At 41.1% G+C, this 13,827-nt stretch overlaps 1 protein-coding gene across 1 annotated transcript in view; it reads right to left on the bottom strand.

The window, feature by feature from the left end:
* LOC101864417 overlaps positions 1-13,827 on the bottom strand; it is a gene marked incomplete in the record, with an annotated part of 22,005 nt that extends 8,178 nt beyond the window's left edge. Inside the window, 8 exon segments of the mRNA XM_005108301.3 lie at positions 1,107-1,217; positions 3,632-3,759; positions 6,553-6,682; positions 7,909-8,057; positions 9,764-9,893; positions 11,238-11,352; positions 12,632-12,842; positions 13,683-13,827. Of these exon segments, the coding sequence (XP_005108358.2) occupies positions 1,107-1,217; positions 3,632-3,759; positions 6,553-6,682; positions 7,909-8,057; positions 9,764-9,893; positions 11,238-11,352; positions 12,632-12,842; positions 13,683-13,784 (1,076 nt within the window).

Below are 13,827 nucleotides of genomic sequence, written 5' to 3'. Positions count from 1 at the left end.
GGTAGGGGTTTTGGGGTTGTTGGGTTTGGGTTTTTTTGGGTTGTTTTTTGTTGGGTTTTTTGTTCGTTTCATTGCTATGGCGGACTATGGTTGGAATATTAACACCACTCTTAGATGTAGTAACCGATAATATGTCGTGAAAGTGTAGAAGTGTTATTCCCCCATTGGCACAATTTAGAAGATGTTGGCTGTGGATTGCTTCGACCCTGCCCGTCTGTCAGTGTCAGAGCCAACCTGGGGCTGCTTTCTTTTTTGTGGTCTGCTCTATCTACAGGGTCAAGAGTTCTATCTCTAAGGTGATATCTGTGTCCTGCAGGGTTTATTCCACAAATACCGTACACAAAAATGTTCATAAGACACGAAATCTAACCGAAGGGGCTTTATCACACCTATTGTCGTTTTCTCAGAACAAAACTTTTTGATGGCCTTGCTAAGTTTCTCATAGGGGGACGTTGTTTACAATACAAGAGCAGCGTAGACGCTCTACTAGTGATTGAATGATTAGTGAACGTATGCTAGCAAACAATCACAAGGGTGGTCACTGGCACAGTGGGATGCTGAGTGATCAGTGGGGTGGTACATCTTTGAATAAGACACAGCAACTCATGCTTAAACAAACAACTCTCTGCCGAGGAGACCAGAATGAACGGTGCGCATGGTAGTGTGTATTATGTGTGTTATGTGACCTTTGTTATCAGTTAGATTGTTACTAATTTTTCTTTAATTTTTCTCCTTTTTTTTTTTTGCTCTTTTGTTTTTTAGTTGTTTTTTCGGGGTGGGGGGTGTTTCTTTTAAAGCAGGCTTCTTACGCTCCTATAGACACGATACATTTTAGGTCATTTAGGAAGCGGGCTTCGACCCTGCCCCCCAAAGCGAACTAGGGCTAAGAGTGATACAACGTCTCAGCAAAAAGTCCGAGATTCGCGATAAAAGTTTTCGCCCATACGGAAATAGACCTACACTTTCTGCGCGCAACGGTATTGATATCAGTACCATCTCATTTTATACTTTCAATTTCACCCCAAATTTCGTGACGAGAATTAATATAAGTACTGGCCTATTGGTTCTTTTTATTTATTCTCAACGTTCATATTACTGTCACTTACCCAATCTTCTCTTGCATTATCTCTCCGTCTTCGTCCAGCCGTCCAAGGGAGATGTTGGCTAGCCCTGTACCCACAGCATAGCAAAAGATTTGGCATCTGAAACCGCCGACTCTGTGGAGAAAATTGTAAAAGGAGCTGATAGTGGCTAGCAACCTCTTCTTTTTTGTCGCCGCCATTACTGCATAACGATGCATCATCATCATCATCATCATCATCATCATCATCATCATCATCATCATCATCATCATCATCATCATCATCATCATCAGATGTCAAACATATGTTTGAATGTCCAGGAACAATGGCAATTTGAATGGAGTTATTTGGACGAGTGGAGGTGCCGCTAAGCATATTGACAATAGAGCCGAAAAAGAGCCTCGCCCTCGCTCGAAGATTTCTTCGTGGGGTCCGCCAGGCCCATTAAGGAATGGAAACTTAAAAAATCATCATCAAAATCATCATCATCATCATCATCATCATCTGGCAAGAGCCAGAATTTCAAGCAAGGGCTTCCCCAAGGAGCTGTACTATCACTGCTGCTGTTTATATTCTTCATAAACAACCTGGCAGAATCTCTCCAAAACCCTGACTCACAACAACTAACCTCCGCCAAGCTGATCTACTCAATGTTCGCTGATGACTGCACAATACTGGCCAGTCACGCAAAGAGAGCAAAGGCAAATGAAGCGACACAGTTGATTGTGGATATGGTTGTGAAATGGAGCAATGAATGGAAGCTTACCTTGAATGCAACCAAGAGTGAAGTGTGCTTCTTCTCAACATGGGGGAAGGAGGCAACGTGGCAACCAATAATTCAGATTGAAGGGAAAAAGATACCATTCAACCTCACTCCACGTCTGCTGGGCGTCTACCTGGATAGACAGCTAACCTTCAACAAGCACATTGAGGAGGTGTCCAAAAGTTCAACTTCTAAAATGAAGGTTATCGGTGCTGTCAGCAACTCAAAATGGGGCTGGGGTAAGGAGTCGCTCAAGAAAATATATCAGATGTTTGTGAAAAGCAAGTTGGATTATGCTGCTCCAGCGTGGCAGCCTTGGCTGAGTGAGACTAGTGCAAAGGCCCTGGACAGAATACAAAACAAAGCCCTCCGACTTGTATCAGGTCAGCTGAAAACAACACCAACAGAAGCGCTGCGCTATGAGACCAGAACTGAGCACTACACAGCCTATACAAAAAGAACATGCCTCAAGTCTGTAGAGATGGCTAAGAGATTACCAGACAACCATCTTAGAAAGAAAGCCCTTGATCAAGCCTAAAAACCGCAGGAAAGGTTGGTTTCGGATGGGCACCGATCTAGCAGACCACCTCCCCCCTGAAACAGAGAATCGATGGCAAATCAATCTGGTGAGAGCTTGTCCATGGAAGACCAATGGCGAAATCGAAATTCGGACAGAACTGAGAGGAGTAAAAGGAAAAGGTGATGATCCTGTAAAGGCACGTGAAGCAGCTGAGGATGTGATCAAAGAGGTTGGTGCGGATGTGACAATTTTCACCAATGGATCGGCAGTCGCAGGATACCGCGAAGGTGGAGCAGCAGCAGTAGTGATATGAATGATGAACCACCACGAACAGAAATTATTAAAACTAAAGGTGCATTTCTTACATCATCTTATGACGAGGAATGCGAGGCAATGATGTCTGCTGCACAATAGATTGCCGACAATTGCCACAGTAGGACCAATGTGCTGATCTTGACTGACAGTCAGTCCCTCTGCAAGGGGCTGCTGGGCAACAGCTCGGACATGAATGATTTGCGCCGCAAGTTCAGTGAAGCCAGAGTGAAATTCAGTGGATTCCAAGCCATGTTGGAATAGAAGGAAATGAGGCAGCAGACCAAGCTGCTAATGAAGCCAGAGAGATCGAAGGAGACAGACGACCAACGACAAACAGAGGAGTCTTTCCAATAATCAAGAGAGAAATCAGAGACCCACCATGTAGAACTAAGTACCAGCACCTGGAAGATGTGTATTCTGGGTATTCCTAGAAGCGGGAACAAAAATCTATCACATGTCGCTAGGACCAGGTTGAGCTAGCGAGACTGCAGTCGGACCATCATTGGAGTTTAAGATGTTATAAGAACTTTGTAAATGAAGAGCTCAGCCCATGTTGCCGAAGATGTGGCCATGAAAAGGAGGATATCAAACATATGTTTGAATGTCCAGAAACAATGGCAATTCGAATGGAGTTATTTGGACGAGTGGAGGTGCCGCTAAGCATATTGACAATGGAGCCAAAAAAGGGCCTCGTTCTCGCTCGAAGATTTCTTCGTGAAGTCCGTCAGGCCCATTAAGGAAACGAAAAAAATCATCATCATCATCATCATCATCATCATCATCATCATCATCATCATCATCATCAACATCATCGTCGTCGATCTTCATACTCATCATCATTATACATGTAGTTGTCGCCATCACCATTGTGTCGCGACTGCGTCATCGTTTGTCCAGTACTGAAAAGGCTTATACAAAAACCCAAACTCAAAGTCCCAGAGCCAAACTCACCTACAGAACGTGGTGTCTTCCTCCTCGGTGGTGCGACCAGCCAACTGCTCACTGTCCAAAATTGAGATATATCCAGATGGGAATGGGCCGCCTTGAGAGGAAGGTCGCAGAATTTTCTTAACGCCCACCTGAGAATATCGAAAGACACTAGAAAAAGACATAATATAATCTCACTGTGTTGAAAAAGGTTTGTAGAAGTTTGGGGAGGGAGTGTTAATGCTGTATAAGCATGGTTCCAGTAAGATGGGTCCACACCCCACACGTCAAGAGTTTTCTTTGTGTAGTTGTAAGAAAGGTTTAGGGAATGCCTTTTGAGCCGAAAGTTTACTCATGAATGGTCACCACATTCTCAACAACGCGAACCTTTTCAGTTATTACCTTGGGGGTTTTTTTTATTGGAGATTTAGCCATTACCTTCCTGGGTTTATTTGGCAATATTAATTTTGTATGAATTTGTTCTTCTTTGCACAAACAATTGCTATTTGAAAAATGAACAATATGGTTAATTTTTAAGAAAGTGCAAAATTTTGCTTTTCGCTCAATTTTGGTTGAAATTGAAAAAAAAAATTGATATTTATCGAAAATGGAAATTATTATTTGTTTCATACTGTCAAATGTAACGTCCCCTTGGTTGAATTTTATTTCTTCGAAGTTTGTTGAAATTGGTTCAAAGTCAACTGACTTATTGCCCTTTAAATGGATCCGGTTTTTTTAGACATACGATATTAGATTATTATTGATCAGACAACTAAAAATGTGTCCCATATGATCTAGACTATCTGCTATGGTAGTATCATTAACCTCATTGGAATTGAGAGAGCTGATAAATGAGATAATAGTAGGAGTAGGAAAGACGATGGAAGAAGATGCTAGGACATGGGTAGCTATATTATTATGTTGTAGTACCAGCAATAGAAATGGTAGATGCAAGTTTTCAGAACATGAGAAGAAAATAGAATTTAAAAATAAGGAGAGTAAATAAAAGTGTAATTTATTTATTATTAATTTCATATTATATATATATATATATATATATATATATACAGTCAAAACTCGTTATACCTCCTACACTGGGTCCACCATACAGTTGGCGTTACAAGGGGGCTGGTGGTATAAAGGCATACCACTGATTTCCATCTTGACTACGAGTAGACTGGTAGAGACTAGAGACAAAGTGTTGCTTGTCTTGCCTCATCTTGATCTTTCTTGCGCGATTGCCACGAACAGCTAAAAAGTAGCAACTAAACTATTTTTATTACATGTACAGCTCTAGATACTAGATAAACATTAAGTAACTTCAAAATTGAAAGAAGCTAGCATCAGAAGCTAGGCTGTACGTGTTAAGGGTCCTGCAGAATCGTGCTTTTTTTTAAAACCTAACCAAAGATAGTAAATAACAAGATGGGCCACTCAGCCAAAAAAGTGTCCGCAGGAAGTTCGCTCTTTGCTTCAGATGGCGCTGCAAGTCTGTTTTGAAGCTCTCTTTCGTTTTTCCAGAAGAAGAATAGGAATAGCACCTCCTTGCGTGAGCAGATCGACTGCTGTTCATCAGCAGTTCGGGTTCGTTCAGTGCGGAGTTTTAGTTTTTTTTTAAATTTTAATGACCTCTTGCCTTTCATTCTAAAGTCGAATTAAACGAAGAAAACAATCACCCTTTCCTCCGGAAGAGGTTTTCTGTCAGCGTAACCATTTTAAAAAAGAGTTCTTCCGAAATTCATTCAAAAACTTGCTAGTTTCACTTCGTTTTTTTAAACTCAAGTAGGATAACTCTGTTCGCAAAAGGTGCGCTTTTTTATTGGCTCAAAGAGAAAAGTGGCCCCTCTTGTTATGTAGACTCTTTGACCTAACATAATATATTGTAGTCATCAATTCTCGCACCGCCTTAAACGTACCCTGTAGATTGGAGCGTGAGTCCTTAAAATACAAAAGACTTACGAGCACGCGCCCGCATATTAGGTCATTGGGCCGATGCCTGGCAACGCCAAATATTTTTTTTTTTCCGGAAGGCCAAGTTGGCACAGTTCCTTTGACGGTTTTTTTCGATGCGACTTTAAAATTTCATTCCAATTTTTATAAAGAATAAACAGTGAGAAAATCTGTAAGCGCTAGAAATAGGCAGAGCTAGCAAAAGACGTGTATGGGAAAGAGATTCTTAACCCTATACGAACGTCGTGTTTTACTGTCGTGTCCATTCGACGTGGGAAACCCTGTGCCACAACTTTCCAAAGACGAAATTTACTGGTTAATCCAATCCGTACGCTTTGCATAGCAGACAGTCAAAATGATTTTTTAAAGAAATACTGAAAGTTTCAAAGAGATCTTCACACTAGAAGTATTCTAAAATGTGAAAAATACAACCTCGGGGGTACAAAATGACCCAAGGGCGTACGGATAATAAATATGGTTAAGCAGCCACTGTGTAGGAGCCATGCGCCATATTATGTAGGGTATACCTCTGGCCGCCAATTCGCTGGTAGTACAGCACGGTCAAGTTACATTTAATTAGTTCAATAAGGAGCGTACAACTCAGACAATTGGGGGATGGTGGATACTATGTTTATAAAGGCGTTCCTTTTGGCAACGAAGTTTGACTGTGTATAATATACATATAATATATAAAATACAAAATTATCCACATATATATATATATATATATATATATATAGAGAGAGAGAGAGAGAGAGAGAGAGAGAGAGAGAGAGACAGAGAGAGAGAGAGAGAGAGAGAGAGAGAGAGAGAGAGAGAGAGAGAGACAGAGAAAGGGTTGGGGGGGGGGGGGGGCGTATTTGGGTGATAAACAGATTTAGAGAGCAGGGAGATAAATACAAGAAAATGATCTGTCGCCCATTTCCCCAACACGGTATTGTCCCTTTGACATAAACAAGGTGTATAGTATTATATCTTCAGTCTGTCCAGAATACCTGCGCTTCAGTCAAGAGGTCCTCAGGGTTCTGAGTCTGGGTAAGTAAGTAAAACCTCATCAAGCCACTAGTTGGGAACTCCGATGTCTTCAGCGTCATGGTATCAGTCTGATTGTACAGCGTGGGTATCCTAGAATTCGATCATTTCATCATCATCATCATCATCATGTTCATCATCATCATCATCATCATCATCATCATCATCATCATCATCATCATCATCGTAATCATCATCATCAACTTTTGTGAAAAATGGTTCAAAGGAAGCGACCAGGACCATCCTTATCGTCATCCTCACTTCCACCTTCATAGTGGAACGATGAACAAAGCACTAAAAAAATATATTCAATCCAAAAAAAAATTACTTTCATAAAAGCTTATAATATAATATGAAATGTTTCATTTTTATTTAGCATGCTGCTTTTCCCTCAAACCCTATTCCTGTTTTGTATAGTCTATATTGTTATAATCATATGTGTGATCGCCAAAAGAGGCATTGCAGGAAAACATTTATTTGAAGTTTTTGAACTATAGAAAACAGACGTAGGTTGTTTGTTTGTTTTTTTTGGGGGGGGGGACCTGGGATAGAGTGATGATGATGAGGATGATGCATCATCATCATCATCATCAGCAGCAGCAGCAGCATATATTATACATACACACACACACACATATATATATATATATATGTGTGTGTGTGTGTGTGTGTGTGTGTGTGTGTGTGTGTGTGTGTGTGTGTGTGTGTGTGTGGGTGAGTGGGTGAGTGGGTGGGTGTGTGTGTGTGTGTGTGTGTGTGTGTGTGTGTGTGTGTGTGTGCGTGTGTGTGTGTGTGTGAAAACGTCTAATAAATGGTTTAAAACGTCTAATAAATGGTTTCGTGCTTGCGTGCGTAACGGCATACGTAGTGTAGCGGTTAGTTTGATTCCTGAATGGGTAGATAATTTTTATCGAGTATTTGGGTCTTTCTGCTGAGATGTTTTATCCCTCTCAGCCCTGGAGTATTCTAAACTATTGGGTCATTGGGTCGTATAAAAACTTCTACATTTTAAAAAAACGCATTAACTCATTAAGGACGAAGCGGACACATATGTCCGACTGCAGCAGATCAAAATCAAAGCTGAGGAATATTTCGAACCGTCACACAGACAAGAAACACAAGTTTGCTTATACTATAGTATACATTATTGTTACCTGTCCTTTCAAGCACTATATAAAGGAAACAGAATTGAAAACTACGCATGAATACGGAAGTTATGCTTCTTTTAGCATTCCGTAACATCGTGTCTTCACGCGTGTAAATAAACAGAAGGAGTGTCTGCAATGAGTTAATAATAACATAACTTGGGATCAACATACCCTCTTCTGACAGTAAGGAAACCAGGTTTCGTTTGGTACCCTGCCTGGAACACTCCCGTCTGCAAATTCACCAGACTCAAGTCCACGTTGAGATGTGGTTCACTGCCGTAGCGATACGAAGTAAAGGGCAAATACGGAGGATGCGTCACCTGTTGAGAGTTTGGTTATGCTTTGCAGTTTGGGGTTACATGGTGGGTGATTGGCGGGTGCTAAGGTGTAGTGTGTTCCTTCTTTGCCATCAAACATCTATCATCATTATGTCTCCTCCTTCTTTTCTTTCTATGTTAGTCTCTAGTCTTTGACACTTGTGTGGCCAAATCTGGTAGCAAGGTCGTACAGCTAAACCAGAACTAAAGTAAGAGTGGAAAACGGAGTGTAACTTCTTTATTTTATGTTTTACGGCGCTCACAACACGGACACATTATATTTTCAGTTTGGTAGGAATTTTTAATTTTGCCTGGTTGGCGGCCGAAGCCTACTCTTAGCGTATTGTATAACCTCGGCCTTTTCATGCATCACAACTATCACCGTCGGCGAGACAATAATATAACGACGAGCCCACTGTGACCCCCCCCCCCCCCCCAACCCCTCATAGCGATCCAAGATTTTGCTCACTAGGTCAAGCAGATAGAAATACGGAGGGGATTGGGGGGGGGGGTGATGTTTTATATCTGGCGGGTTTGTCTCATTTCAAATGGGGATGGAAGGGGGGGGGGGGGGGTGATTAACAACAAACAGTTAATTTGGTACTCCCAAGGTGGCATTCATGAACTTACCAAGCTTTTCCCACTGACCCATTGTTATCAGAGATGGACGCTATATATGGTGGTTACCTCTTTTAACTCTTAGGGGGCGCATCTTCTACAAGGCTAGGGGACGAAATGTTTTGAGGACACTTTCAAAAAGGCGGACAACTTCGTTGTTCAAGCAAATTCTTCACTCATTATGTTTTCTTAGTCTGAAACTTTTAAAAAAAAAAAGATCGGCTGCAACATGCTTATAGTGAACTTTAAAAATTGTGTTTCTGATTTGTGTATTATGTTATGGTTTTAAATGTGCCTAAACATTGACTTGGGTCTGCAGCTGGTCAGAGAGATGATTCCATTTATGTTAATCTTTGTAGAGTTAACAACCTTAAAGCGTTTACAGGGATGGGAGATCCGTAGCGTGCAGAAACAGCCGGCGTCTGTGTTGCAGCGGTCAGACTCGTGGACGTCGCACTCAGAAGAAGACCTGAGTTCGATTCCCGTGAGAGGAACATTTCTACCGAGTATCTCGGTCTTTCTGCGGAAACGTTGTTAAATCCTTCTCATGCAGTCTCAGCCAGGATTTGTCCTGACATGCAGGGTCGAAATTCTACTCCTAAAGTATCTAAATAGTTTCGCTGAGGGTGCTAAGCACCTACGTTTAAATAAACAAGCCATGAGGGAAAGCATTTGCCCCGATCGCTAGGTTTTTTTTGAGGTTTTTAAAATCAATTTTAAAGGGCCTAAATGAGCAAATTCATGTACATAACAACATTTTATTCTAAAGAATATTTTTTCGTCAAGAATGTTTGAGCAGTAGACGATACATAGACAGGCTGATAAACAAACATGTAAACACTTAAACAGTCAGCTACATATACTGAGACACATAATAAGGTATAAACCAACAGAAAAAGGGCATATGAGCTGGCGTATGGGTAAATAGAAAAACGAAGAAATGGATTTTTTTTTAAAGGCTAGCTGTCAAAATAAAAAGGAAAAAAATGTTTTAAAGAGAAAAAGCGTTTAAATTAAGTGTTTCTCTTATTTCAGGCATTTGCAATAAATTAAGGTGGAGCACTTAAATAGGTACGAGGTTTTTGTCTTACTTGAAAAACGGTGTCCTCTCCTGCCTCGTAAACAATATCTCCAGCTGGTGAAACGAGGAACGGTTTGTTCGCGAAGTCGGACGTCTGAACCTTGTCTCCAGATAAGGCGTTCTGAAGTCTGAGGTTATACCTGGATAAAAACAGAAGAGATGCTTTTGTGACCCCTCCACCAGGCTCACCGAGTGACCAATTTTCTCACGTAATTGGTTAGAGAGCAGGAAAGGAGGTGAAAGGAGACAATTTTAGAGAACAAAATTTTTCGTCGCTGTTAAATTTCGAACCCGGGACCTATTGAATGAGAGGCGAACACCCTACCTCTAGACTGCGAGAGATCGCTTGTTTCTACAATTGTGCATATACATAATGCTATGTTTTACAAGCACACCTATCCGTCAATTTCAAAATGTGGCATCTTTATGAATATTGTAATGAGCTTTGAGCATATTTTTAAGAAACTGGAAATGTGCAGCATAAATGCTTTTGATTATTATTAATTTGTGTAAAGATATTCCCGTTTCTGACAATATTATTCACTATCACTGTCATCAGCAAAATGCCGACTAGAGAGATTATGGCGTACCAGGCAACAACGTTTAGTGGGATAATGTACAGATTGTCTTCAAAGGTACAAGTACTTTTTAAAAGAAATTAAATAGAATTTCGGCGTTGCGAACCATGTGAAAATACAGAAAAATAATTCTAAGAGACAAGGGCAGTTAGTTGTCCTCTTAAAACACGTCGATATTCGAGGCTGAAGTCAAAGCAAGATCGGCTGTTTCTGATTCATCTTCATTTACAGCCAGATGTTCTTGTCGTGTGCTTGAAACCCCACCCTTTAAAAATACAAAAGGCTTTGTACTTTTGTAGGAATTTAAAAAATATCTTGATCTGACATTTATTGCCATTAGCATAATGATTATAATTGTTCTTTACATGTAGCCGTTTTACTCCCCCATCGACACAGTTTAGACCATTTACGAGGCGGGTTTCCGACCCTGCCTGTCAGGACCAACCTTGGCTGAGAGGGGCACACTATCTCAGCAAAAAGGCCGAGATACTCAATAAAAATTTCTCCGTCCTCGTGAATCGAACTCGGATCTCCTGCGTGCACAGAGAAGTGCCTAACCGCTACACCTTAGACGTCGATGCATAATGATAAGAAAAAAGAAAAGGAAAAAAAAAGAAAGAAAATGTGATTAGCACAACGAGTTACGGACCACTTTGTTGCAGACACATAATCTTACTTCCTTCCCCTTCCCCTGTCTACCACTCGCCCCCTTTGCACGCCCTGCATCATGTTCTTCCATATTCCTCCATCACTTTCGTTTGTAAGGAAATAGACAACAGTCTACTCATGAAACAAGCGTTGCGCGCGCGTGTGTGAGTGTGTATGTGTGTGTGTGTGGGGGGGGGGGGGGCAAACAGAAGGAACTGTGTTCATTCTTCATCCTAGGAAGCAAGTATATTATTTTACCCTGCAAGGCTCGTTTTCAGAAACAAAGTGACGATTTCATCAGATCTCGGCGTTGTTTCAAATTGGCTCTCCAGAACTGCCTCTGGTTGGTCTGAGGGTGTTGTTGTGTTGATTTCTGAAGAAATCGAAGAGGGTTGTGAACAGCAACGAGTAAAATATAGATAGATAGATAGATAGATAGATAGATAGATAGATAGATAGATATATAGATAGATAGATAGATAGATAGATAGATAGATAGATAAGTAGGAGAGAGAGAGAGAGAGAGAGAGAGAGAGAGAGAGAGAGAGAGAGAGAGAGAGAGAGAGAGAGAGAGATTGAAGGGGGGAGGATAGGGGGATAAACACATTTACAAATGCAAGGAAAACTATCAATAATTATTATTTCATTTAATCTCGTAATCTGGTTGTCTACGGGTTTGAAACCAGCTTGAATCTTAGAGGATTAAGGGTGATTTCAATGCCCTCTGAATATTTATACTTCTCTTGCGTTACAAAGTGATTTATATGTATTATAAGTGGCCGGTGATAAAAAAGGAGCTATAATATACATGTTCAGAGCAAACTACGGGGTATCTGCATTCATTTGGATGTAGCCAAATATCTCAATAGTGTCGAAGAAGCCAAGAAATTGTATGCTCCGTAATTCTACCCACCCCCCCCACCCCCCCACCCCATATTCCCCCACGGAGCCAATTAATTGATTGACCCAGTTTTATTTGAAAGCACTCCCTGAAGCAAAGGGGCAGAAAAATATAAATCTGAAACCAGTTTTGTGAGTGATATTTGACAACTTATTTTGAAAGGCGATCAAATGATAGTTCCTTATTAAAGCCTAGTCTAAACGTTTACGCCTGTTTTCTCAAAACGGAGTATCCACTAATTTTCAACATTGATATAAGGCCTCCTCTCATTTTTTTTCCTCGGCGAGTTAAAGAGTAGGCCTATCCAAGCAGAGAAATAAGAGGAGAACTATAATCACGGATGTCCATTTCAGAACAGTCAACGGTGTCCAATTTTAGATCGGACACATTTAATTATTTGAGAAAGTTCTGGATGAGGACTGTGTTGAAGGTAGTCAATTTTGAAAACTAAAACAAAACTGAACAAAAACAAAACAAACAAAAAATCCAAACCCTTATAAACAGTATAACTTGAGATACATGGTTGGCAGGTGCTCTGGTGTGGTTTGCTCCTAAATCTGTCCTATCAAACGTCTGCCGTCCTTACCTCTCCACCGTCTTTGTAGTCTTTGGTTACTCTCTTGTAACACCTAATCTTCGGCACTTATAATATGACCTTACTGTGTTGCGGGTGCCGTAAAACTCTTACTCTTACTAAACGTAACTTGAATATTGTATTACCCAAAAGATTTTAAAAGTGTTTTGAACGTACTTTTGGAGGCCATGGGTTCTCGTGGGTCATGCCAAACCCCGGTGACCCTCAGGCCGCCAGGGGCCTTGTAGCGTATACTGAACTTGACTCGACCAGAATCAAACTCTCGACGGATCTCCAGGATTGTCAGCCATGACTGTGTCGTCACTTCCTGGTTTTCCTCTGAGTTTGTGGCCCCGTTTTCACGTCTACTGATGATATCGTGTAAGTGCTGTGGGATTGATATTATGTATAATAGTAACATATTATATGGACATGCAATAGACAAGTGGTCGCTATCGACAATGTCTGACTTAAAGTCACTAACTACATTTGATAAATCAACAGAGGGTTTTAAAATCTGAAATCTTAATTTCAAATCTTTCCTTTTCATTTCCACCAAAATTATTCCATAGGCCTACCGGTATCACGAGAACTTATTTTCATTGGGGGGACAGGTTGGCGGAAAACTTTTGTAGTAAGTGACCGTTATGGGTATTTTTGGTGCTGACTTATCGTTAAAATGACTGATCGTGGCCCCGTTTGACAGGGACCGAAATGGACAGGTTTAAAGTATAAGGAAAACGTAAGGGTGTCACGGTATGGTGGTCAGGTGACCCCTAAAGTCTGCACCGAAGCCGCCAGAAACCGAACCGAACTGATCCTCCAACGAGCAACCCCTATAAGGCAGGTTTTTCTGTAGTAGTAGTAGCAGTAGTAGTAGTAGTAGTAGTAGTAGTAGCAGTAGTAGTAGTAGTAGTAGTAGTAGTAGTAGTAGTAGTAGTAGTAGCAGCAGCAGCAGCAGCAGCAGCAGCAGCAGCAGCAGCAGCAGCAGCAGCAGCAGCAGCAGCAGCAGCAGCAGCAGCAACAACCACAATAGCAATAGCAGTAGGTTGTTTTAAATATTAAAATGTACGCTACCAACAGCAATTCCTACATCACATTTGTGACAACAAAACTGGCGTTGATGGGGTGGAGGTGGGAGGGGGTCAATAAGAAAAGGAGGGAATGAGGGAATGGGTTATATTACTTTTAATAGAATACAACCCACAACACAGTTCCTGTTACTCACGCCATCATCACCGAGAGGTAAAATTCCGTCGAAGACAATAGATTGGCAGAACTGGGCTGCTCCTAACAAAAGTAATATTCCACAAATTCGAAAGCTCGCCATTTCGAGACCACAATGGAAACTACGTTATTATATTTTGAATGTA

This window comes from Aplysia californica, unplaced genomic scaffold (assembly GCF_000002075.1).
Source record: "Aplysia californica isolate F4 #8 unplaced genomic scaffold, AplCal3.0 scaffold00676, whole genome shotgun sequence".
In the NCBI taxonomy this organism is placed as follows: domain Eukaryota; kingdom Metazoa; phylum Mollusca; class Gastropoda; order Aplysiida; family Aplysiidae; genus Aplysia; species Aplysia californica.
This window is presented reverse-complemented; position numbering and strand designations above follow the sequence as displayed.